Source organism: Xiphophorus hellerii, chromosome 6 (genome assembly GCF_003331165.1).
Source record: "Xiphophorus hellerii strain 12219 chromosome 6, Xiphophorus_hellerii-4.1, whole genome shotgun sequence".
NCBI classification, from domain to species: domain Eukaryota; kingdom Metazoa; phylum Chordata; class Actinopteri; order Cyprinodontiformes; family Poeciliidae; genus Xiphophorus; species Xiphophorus hellerii.
The window spans coordinates 15,939,279-15,949,312 of record NC_045677.1 but is presented as its reverse complement, the minus strand read 5'-3'; the positions used below and the strand labels follow the sequence as shown (position 1 = coordinate 15,949,312).

Below are 10,034 nucleotides of genomic sequence, written 5' to 3'. Positions count from 1 at the left end.
TGGACAGCTAAATATTCAGACTTAATTAAGATCAAGTGGACTGCTTAATAATTAGTTGATTTCTGAAAGTAAATATCTGTAGAGGATTTTTTTTTTTTTGCATTGCATCAGAGGAAAGGACACTTCTACAAATTCCCACTGCATTTTTGGTAGATGGTCTTTCAAAGTATAAAACTAAAATCTCGCATTTCCTTCCACTTCAAAATGTTGGTGCATTAAATCCTTTGTTTGAGGTTCCATAAAAACATGAGACAATAGAATCGAGCAAATGTACCTTTTTAAAAAAATGATGCCATTTAATCTTGTTTGAAGGAAAAAACTACACAGATCCAAGTGAATACTTTACAGCACACAAAATATGTTTCTAAAAACTCAATACTTTGGGGGTTTGCAATCATCAGTTTTGTCTTTAGAGGCATTTTCCAGACGAGCTGCCATCAGAGGCCACATTTGAATATTCCCGTCTCGGTTAAAGTTTGATAGTCAGAGAAAATCAACAAAAAATTAATCTAAATTGAAATCCCATTTAATAACATTGTTTTTATTAATCTTGTAACAAATACACAGTAAAACCTGTTGACAGTAAAGAGGATTATTCTGCATTTATACCACTTAGAAGTGGTACAATCTCTGCATATTTACTAAATGTATTCAAAACATTTACATAAAAAAAGAACAAATCTGCCCCAAGTAGGACCAGTTACTTATGTCTTATGTCAATGGATTAGCAAACTTTTTTACAACAAGAAACCAAGACTAAGGTCATATCAGCATCAAGCACAATGAATCTGTTTATTTGAATGATACTTTATATGTGCAGTCTCTTTACTTGGCATTACTTGCTGTGATACCAGGGCAAATTTTACAAATTTACCTCAAATCTCATAAATATGTAGACTTTTTGACCAAACAACCCTCTATCTTTTAAAATAAACCACCCACAATGTAAAAAATAAAATTTAAATGTGCTAATGTGTTGTGCAGTACAGCAACAGGTCTGTAAACCTAAAAGGTTCCTCCGTGAATCATTTGTTCATGTTCCATGGAGGCGTTTTGGCTCATAACACTGTAATAAAAACACAGTAAAACAATAGAGTTCACACTTGTAATCTGATTCTCAGGAAGCCATTTTGTTTAAGGTGCTGATCAAACATCAAGGCTGGGCTGAGCTCATACAGGCGAACGCGGAGTGAATTCGAACATGGAGCCTGTTCTCAAAGTCATAGCCGGCGTAGTCCTCCTGTATAAAAAGATCCACAAAGAGTCAATGAATAAATTTTCCCTTCATCTTCATGGCCTGAACCTTTATCGAGCTCTGCATCGGCACAAACAGATCAATGCCCCACTGGTCAATCAGCTAAAAGCAGATTCATTAAAAATAGAGGAATACAAATTCCTGTATTCCTCCATTTGTGTTCAGTTTAGATGTTGGTGCATCAATTTTATCACATAGTAATTTTATAGCTAAAGAGGGTGAGAGATCTGTGCTCAGTCAATATTAGCTGCTAATACAAGAACACAGTCAATGGAGCTGCAGGAGGTAGAACTCCAGACAGATGAACTGCATCAAGGTCTGAGCAGGCAATTAAAGTCATTTGAAACATGTAATACAGGATGATAAGAAGGGACAGATATTCTGGGGGCACATATCATAAATTCACAATAAAGTATTACTTCAAGACAAAAAAAATAAGCGAGAACTTTTTTGGGGGTTTTCTAACTCGTTTAAGGTTAAAGTCGAAATGAGTGGGGGAAAAAAAAGAAAAAAGGAAGTCAGAAATCTAGTTGAAACATTGAGAATAGTGTTACATTGTTTGGATTTAAGTGTAGCTATTAAACCAAGGCAACCCTGGTGAGAGGATCTGAGCTAGACACACTTCCCCATTTCTGAAGGCAAATAAGGAAATAACAATACATGTTAGAAATTTTCTTAGGAAATATGCATCCCCCTTAAACCAGACAAGAGCTTTTATTTTGGTTGAACAGGGTGATGAAAACCTAAGAATTGGCTTCGACCAACTGCAGATCACTGGCAAACATAAGTACCAGTTGCACTTGCTTGTTCATTTGTTCCTTATACATTAGGGGACAAATGAACAAGTATTTATTTTTATTTGATCAAAAAGTATATAGATACCATCACATTTTTTGAGCAAAATTATTTGTACAATCAATTTGCAAAACCATTCCAGTGTTCAGGGACAATGTGACTTGAAACACATTGTTTTAATTCAACACCAGATCACTAAACTTGACACCAACTTCAGCTCGAGTGGTGCAAAAGAAGTCCTGTTTCTTTACAGGTTTATCTGTTCTTATGTTTCTAAGTCGCAAATCCTAAAAATTTCTTTTTAGTTTATTTTCAACTGGAATATTTCGTTGGAGATTTTTCAAACTGTTTCTTCAATCAATTGTTGAACTCATTGGAATATGAGAGTCAGATTACTTTAACTCCAAAGACTTGTTGAGCACATGAAAACAACTGGACTGCATGAAACTAAAGAATTCACAAAGCAAAAGAGAAGAAGTCAAAACAACAAATCCTTCGAGTACCTTAGCCTGAAGCAATAGCATTCGGCCCTTCTCTGCAGTCTGGGGAAAAAGAAAAAAAAAAGACAATAAAAAATTTATATCATATGACTTCGAATGAGATGAGAGGGAAGACCTCACTCCATAACACACAACCAATCACACACAGAATCTGTACCTCTGGGGAATTTAGCAGTACACAGGCCAGTTCATAGCAGGAGTAGGGCTGCACGTAAGAGTTGCACTGACGTCCAACCTCGTCGCTTGCAGCCAGACGGAAATACTGTTGAGACACGATTGTAATTTCACACAGGAAAGAAAACAAGGTTAGCTAATCACCATAATATCCATTTATAGTGCGTACTTTTGAGTGCATGGATTAATTAAAATTCTGCTCAAGGAGCTATTAAGTGAAGTGAAGCATGCTGGGAATCAGGAAAACATTGCATTATTAACTACACATATACCTGCACAGCATCTTTAGTATTAAGGAGACATCTGCTAATTGCTCCAAGAAGCAGGTTTTTCAGGTCGGTGCATGACGTATCTTCAATCCCCTGCAAAACTGAAACAAAAACGATCACTGTGCCTCTGCTGCAAAACGTAACAGCAACCGGAAGACAGTTTGAGAGGCGGGAGTCCCTAAACCAAGTGCCATATTTTATAGTGCTTACCATGAGTCATTGTCTGCAGCTTGGCAGAGGAGCAGTTAGGCAGGGCTTTCCACAGATAGAGTATCTCAATCACAGACAAGATGCAGAGCTCTTTGGATAGACCTGGGCTCCGGAGCTTCTCAGCCTGAGGCGAAATGGGAATATTTATGAGTCAGTGATTTTTTATTGCAGTTCAAGAAATGCAAAAAGAAAAGAAAACAAGTCAGATAAATGCTCACCCTCTTCAAGGAAAACACCTCTATCTGATTATTCTTGCGTTTGAAAAGTCTTTGAACATCTTTAAAGGTTACAACAGCGCCCTCCAGATCACCTGTGGCTCCTTGACATGCTACAAAACACGGCAGGTACTATCGGTTAGAGGCAACGACAACAAAAAAAAAAAAACTTATTCCTTCAATACCATATTACAAACATAAATAATATGTTTTACAACACGTTTTTTGTGATAAAGCAATGGAAGATTGTCAAAAGGAAGGAATATAATACATGTATTTCAACATGTATTTTATTTCAACAAATAAAAATCCATAAGCTGTGACGAGTAAAGGACTTATTGCCACCCTTTACTCTGGTACCCCTACATAAAACCCAGTGCAACTCTTATCGCCCTCTTTACATACCTACACATTGATTGGAATCCACCCACACATTGTTTTTCCCATAATAACACCCTGAACACAGCACACAGACGGGAAACCATGGAAGTGGCAGCATAATGCTGGGGGCGGGGGGCATTTTTTTAAGTACATACTAGCTAAATAGAATAGTTCAGAAGATGGACGAAGCCAAATACAAACTGATACCGATCCTGGGAGAAAACCATAGATGCCTAGTCAAAGCCCAAATAAAAAGCTAATTGAAAATCTCATCTACGATGTCAAAACTGATGCTCTCTGCAATCTCATTGAGTTTGAGCCTTTTTCCAAAAAAAGAAATGAGAATTTCTCTCTGCAGAATGCTGAGAGACTTTGAAGTTGTAATTGCAGCAAAATGTGGTTCTATGAAGCCTCGACTCCAGGGAGCGGTCTGAATACAAATGTTTGCCACATTTTTCCGATTTTTATTTCTAAATTAAAAACCAAGTCTGCATTACCTGCTGTTAAATAGGCGTAGTAGCACTGCGACCAGCGAGACTCCGCCTTCAGTCGCTCAAACGCCCTGAAGGCTTCTGTGTAGTTCAGTTCAATCATGCTGCACCAACCTGAAACATTCACCCAAAGGAAATTAGAAATTACGACAGACTAGCGCAGAACATGGGGGCTAAAAACCCAGGGAGGAAAATTATTACCTATTTCATATAAACACACATGTTGAATCTCCCTCTGGTCGGAGGCCAGATGTAAGGCTTCATTGAAGGAAGTCAAGGCACTGCTGATCTGGCACTGGAAAGAAAACAAAGTCATTTCATTGTGCGAGCAATAGTGAGTTATCCCAAATCAGAAGAAATTTACAGGTAGAAAGCAAATTTATTGTTTCGTTTCTGTGTGTCTTTACCTCAAGGCGTTGAACTCTTCCTTTAAAAAACATGAAGAGAGAGGAGTTTGGATATGTGGCCTCCCTTTGTTTAAGTATGCATTTAGCCTCCATTAGGCCTGCTTGTGTGTCTGAGCCATCTAGAGCAAAGAAGGGCTGCACCACCGTGTGGTACCACAGCAGAGCCAGGCTGGAAGGAGAGCAGAGAATCACAACTTAATGTTTCTGTATTTGTCATTTTGATGCTGTCACTCACTCAACTGCAACTGATTAAAATTCATTTTATTTGACTCAGACTGGGAAAATTCAAAATATCAATTAGTGCAGGTTTATTATGAACAACCTTATCCTGTAACTTCGGAGCCCATACTCATGACTTTAGAAAGAAAAAAATGAAGAAACTGAAATTAAGAAACGATTCAATAATAAGGCACGACTTGGGAAACGATACCGCAGAACTTGAGTCAGAAGTTTTCTTTCTTTTGTCAACTCTTTGCTTTCATTTCTCTGTTTAGGAGTTTCCATCAAAATTCAATTCTTCAGTTTTATTTATTTTTTAACACCTAGTATTCATACGGTGCCCTTGCAAAACTATTTTTTCCCCTTGAACTTTTACACATTTTGTCCCATACACAAAAAACTTGAATGTATTTCATTGAGAGTTTTAAGTGAAACACAAAGTTGTGCACCCTGTGAAGTGGAAGGAAAATGATATTTCTGTTTGTTTAAGATCTGAAAGTAATCTCTGTACAAGTACAGTTGTGTGAATGTGGCTTAGCTGACAGGCTGGATAAAGACAGCATTAATCAGAGAAGCAGCGGGGAGGCCTGCAGTAAGTCTAAAGGAGCTGCAGAACTTCACCGCTGTGGTGGGAGAATCATTTTACACTTGATATACATTCGGTTAACTTACAGCAGGGTTTTTTTGTATTTTATTGAATGCGTCAAGTTACAATTAAAATGACAGCAATGTAATAAACGTTCAAAGGAGTGGATAGAAGTGTAAACTTATTAAAACTCACCTTTCTCCAGCAACATCACATAATGATGTTGCTGTGTACTACTGTACTGTAAGACATTTTTCTTCTGGTGTCAATGCACTTCATAAATCTGGCTCTCGTAGAAGATTGTCAAAAAGAAACAGATCATTGAAAGCAAAATGGTGATGGGAAACTGACTGTACATAACACTCTGAACACACAAGCCTCTTTTGAGATCTACATGTGTTCTTCACTGCTCATGATCAACAGTTTCCAACATGGAGTGGGGGCTGAAGTCACTCACTCCTGAGATTCATGTTGGTAGTCTAGACCCTGTAACTACTCTGAATTGTAGGACCTACAGGATTGAGGAATAAATGTGAAAAGCCTGCATAGAATCACAACAAACTCTGCTCCCCTCAGGAAATCCTCCATACATATTTTGTATTTGTATGTTTTAGATGAGTATTACTTTACTTCCACTTCACATCTATGCATTACTCTGTAATGGTGTATCACATAAAACCCCAATACCATACACAGATGTTTGGGGTTGTAGCAAGATATTTTACAAGGTTAAAGGGGTATGAATACTTCATAAACATGCTCACTCACATACTCACGTAGCTAATGGGGCCTTCATGTCCTTACTTTCACTGGCATACGTGAGCGCCGAGAGGCCTTGATCGCGGTCTCCGGGGAAGCCCAGCAGGTTGACGATCTTCAAAAGGTGGGGCGGCACCATGGAGATGCACAGGTGGAAAAGGCCATAGCCGAAGCTGACAGATCCTTTCAGCCGGTCCAGAACCTCTGGTCTGACGCCGTCCAGTCTCTGAGACTGGCTCGTTCCAGGTGAGGATGATCGGCTGCTGCCGGAGGAGGCCGAGATGGATGATAGAGAGGACGACGCTTGCTGTTCAGAGGTCCTTCTGTTGCTTTCTTGTAGGTGTGTGATGTCATTGTAACATTTGTTATACATCTTCCATGCTTTGCGGAGGATCCAGCCTCCTTTGATGTATGCTGGAAGGGAGTGTAGGTGAGCTGAGTGAAACTTACTTTGGTATTTTATATACCACGCAAACTTTTGACTTTTTTTCTGCTCGTTACCTGACAGCTCTTGCTTTATGAAAGACAGAACTGCGAGGTAGACCTGGCAGTCTGCAATGATGATCTGCCGCTGCAGTCGGTCCACAGCAGCCATTCCCGACCTCTGGGAATCCACCTGCTAAACCACATCACACTTATCCACTCTGGGTTTCAGGCAAACAGCAATAATAATTCGTCATACATTTATCTACAACAATTAAACTCATAGATTCAGGTGGTTACTCACGCTCCGCTTTATCTTGTTTTTAATGGTTTCAATAACGCTGCCATTTTCACTCTCACACAGTCGCTCCGTCGATTTGAGGTCCTCAAAGGCCGTCTGCATTTTCTCCTCTTCAAATGTCATTACAGCATTCTGCACACAAAACACACCCAGATTAATCTTTCTAAATGCAGAAAATTTATGAAAAAAGACAGCGACCCATGGCTTTGTAAAAGTGAAGCAAAAAGGTTTGGTAACTACAGCACAGAAAGCAGGAAATGAAATTACAATTATAGAAGTGATTTAGACTTTAAACAGTATAAAACGGCTGATTTGTACATGTCGTATATTTCACACAAAATTTCTGCAGATCTTTATGGATGACTTCATTACCTTAACCCTCCTGTTGACTTAGCACATGAGGAGCGCGGAAAATGTCACGTCAGACAGGGGGGGGTTTCCCGTCAGACCGTCACTTTCTAGAACCACGCACAAAAAAACTCAGAAAGGCGCAAAAGGGGTCAGGGCGACGCTGCCGGACCACACAGAGCAAAAAACCTGTTGTGGGGTTTAAATGACCCTGTCTCTCAAGACAGTGGGAGAGTTAAACAAAGACTCACTCTCTCCAAACCTATTTAGGTTTGTCTATTTAGGTGGACAAAACCTAAATATTTGTCCACAATATTTAGGTGAAGCATAACTCAGTTTCTTTTTTTAGTGACTGAGCCCAATGAATTCCAGATGCTTTATTAGCATTTTGTAACTTCTCTTACAAGTTACAAACGTGAGTCTTCCTAGGGCAAAATGACATGTTGAAGTGAGAATACTTTTATACTTTGCTCCAGTTTCTTGATGAGAGATTAGGCTACTGGGTGTGTCATCTCATAGAGGACAGCATTTTACTGGCATTGCGAGTTGCGGTTTCAATAATTTCCGAAGCTAATGTACTGGGATTATCACTTGTAGCCTATTTTTTCCCCCCTCATTCCAATAGCCAAAATTTATTGCTGAGTGTTTGCTGTAATAAAACTGCTTGATTTACCTAAAGTGTAATTTTTTTCCAAACTAACCTAACGGTTTTTAGTTGATGTCTTAAACTATGTATTCACTGCAAATCAACTGACTTGATATGCACACCCACTTAATTTAAGCCAGAAAATCCTACAGTCCACTAAAAATAGTAAATCATTTAAATCCTGCTTTTTTTTATCTTTTACTGTATGTTTACATAAACTATCTTGATTAGTACTGAGCTTGAGAAGCACAAAAAAAGAAGTTTGATGTTTCAAAGTAAATTGAGTCATAAATTGTATTTGAATGTCAGCTTTCAAAACACAGAAAGTATATATATATATATATATATATATATATATATATATATAAAATCGTTACATTATTTAAAAGCTCTTTTAATGCTTTTTCAAATTAAACTGTTTTAAGGTTAAAATGAAAGTGAAATAAGAACAGAGATCTGAAACTAAATGACGTCGTGTTGACAGGACAATTCTGTACTTACCAGAAAACTCACAAAACTTGCACCGAAACTCATCAAAGGACTGTGGTTCCTTAAAAAGAGGAAACAGAACATGAGTAGGGGGCTTTGTAATCATTATTACAGCAACAAAGTTTGTGCCAAGTCTGTTTCAAAGCCAAACAGAACAATACTGTGATTCCGAAGACAGGTATCGACAAGTGAAGACGACGTATCAGAAGCAAATACCAAATGCATCATAAAGCATGGCAGTGTATGGCTTACTCTGCCTTGGAGTCTTTCACTTCCCTCCATGTTTTCTTACTTATGCTGTCAAAGCAGGATGACACTGGTGCTTAGAGCAATTAGTGGGGGTACTGACATTTTGCTTTTCACCAGGGGTCAGGACACATAGGGGCAGCCTTCTGTGACATCAACATGTAGCCTTAAAGCATACTCTTCGCTTTAGATCAGCTCTTATCACAACACAGCATGGCAGGAGAATGAATACAGTCTAAAACCAATAAGTAGATTATACTAAAAGTGCATAGATAAATTGGATTAGAATAGATTAGTTTTTTGTTGTTTATTTTTAGCTTTTCAACTCTTATATGGGCTCATTTATATCCAACAAAGTGTTTTGGATCTATCCAAAACAAGTGAAAGGGATGTTAATTCATGGAAACTTTTCAGTTGGGACAAGCATTTCAGGAATGACAACTTGCTAAACAAGCAAACCTCCTTAAAAACATGTAGAGTAAAGATTGCTAAAATAACTACAACGCCCCATCACCAAACATAAGTCAGCCATTTTATTAATCCATTACTATTTTTTTCATAAACAAGTTGGTCTGCCTGAGTATTTTCTTGGGGCATTAATCTAATCCAGATTGTGACCAAATCATAAGGTGAAATCCACCAGATAAGTAGGACAATGATACTGGCGCTTACACACGCAAAAAAAACCTCAACCATAAACACACTGCGTATGCTACTTCATTTTATGAGGAATAACTAAAAAGATATGCAGTTGGTGGTTTAACCTGAAAGCTGCCTGGAGACCCGCACAGACCTGTATGTCTTGAAGAGCTCATCACTTTCCTTGAATCCGTTGTTGAGCAGCATATTGATTCCTTTCAGAGCCAGCTCTGCGTCGTTTATATGCTCCGTCTTCTCCTCCTCGGAGCTCCGGGGAGCTGCTGCTGTTGGGTCCGCCATTAGGACACCCGATACCGCCGCCGCAGCTGGAGGTAAGTACCCGAGAGATTCCGTGTGGGGGTGCGGGGGTGCGGTGGCTCTGGATAGTTTACTCACAGGCAAAACAGTCTCAACCCGTTGCGCAGCTCTGAACAGTCGCCGTCATGTCTGTGTTGTTTACATTAGCAGACTAATAACCTATATAGACGACATAAATAGCTGAGAGTGTGGGCTGACCGTTGTTTTGTCTGAAGGGTTGCGCCGCTGTGTTCCGTATTCTGCCGCCTGCCTGACCGCCGGTTTGTGTTCCTGTGGAGACAGGAAATGTGCTACCTTCAAGTGCATCCGGAAATATCATATTCCCGTATAGAAAACCTTCAAACCTCTGTCCAGTAAAATGTA

General features: G+C 39.0%; 1 protein-coding gene across 5 annotated transcripts; it reads right to left on the bottom strand.

The window, feature by feature from the left end:
- Nucleotides 1-271: 271 nt before the first annotated feature.
- On the bottom strand, nt 272-10,005 carry LOC116721758 (tetratricopeptide repeat protein 39C-like). Of its 5 annotated transcripts, none has more exons than XM_032565688.1 (15): nt 9,870-10,005; nt 9,508-9,679; nt 8,481-8,529; nt 6,989-7,117; nt 6,763-6,880; nt 6,279-6,675; nt 4,698-4,866; nt 4,492-4,585; nt 4,297-4,404; nt 3,422-3,531; nt 3,204-3,327; nt 2,997-3,094; nt 2,708-2,812; nt 2,554-2,592; nt 272-1,240 (listed from the first exon to the last, which is right to left on the bottom strand). In XM_032565688.1, the coding sequence occupies exons 1-15, from the start codon at nt 9,988-9,990 to the stop codon at nt 1,154-1,156; spliced, it is 1,920 nt and encodes a 639-aa protein (XP_032421579.1). In that variant the 5' UTR covers nt 9,991-10,005; the 3' UTR covers nt 272-1,153. The 5 variants fall into 5 exon arrangements, with proteins under 5 accessions (XP_032421579.1, XP_032421580.1, XP_032421583.1 ...); XM_032565689.1 differs by having other exon boundaries at nt 6,763-6,877; XM_032565687.1 differs by lacking the exon at nt 272-1,240 and having other exon boundaries at nt 1,247-2,592.
- Between the last annotated feature and the right edge of the window lie 29 nt (nt 10,006-10,034).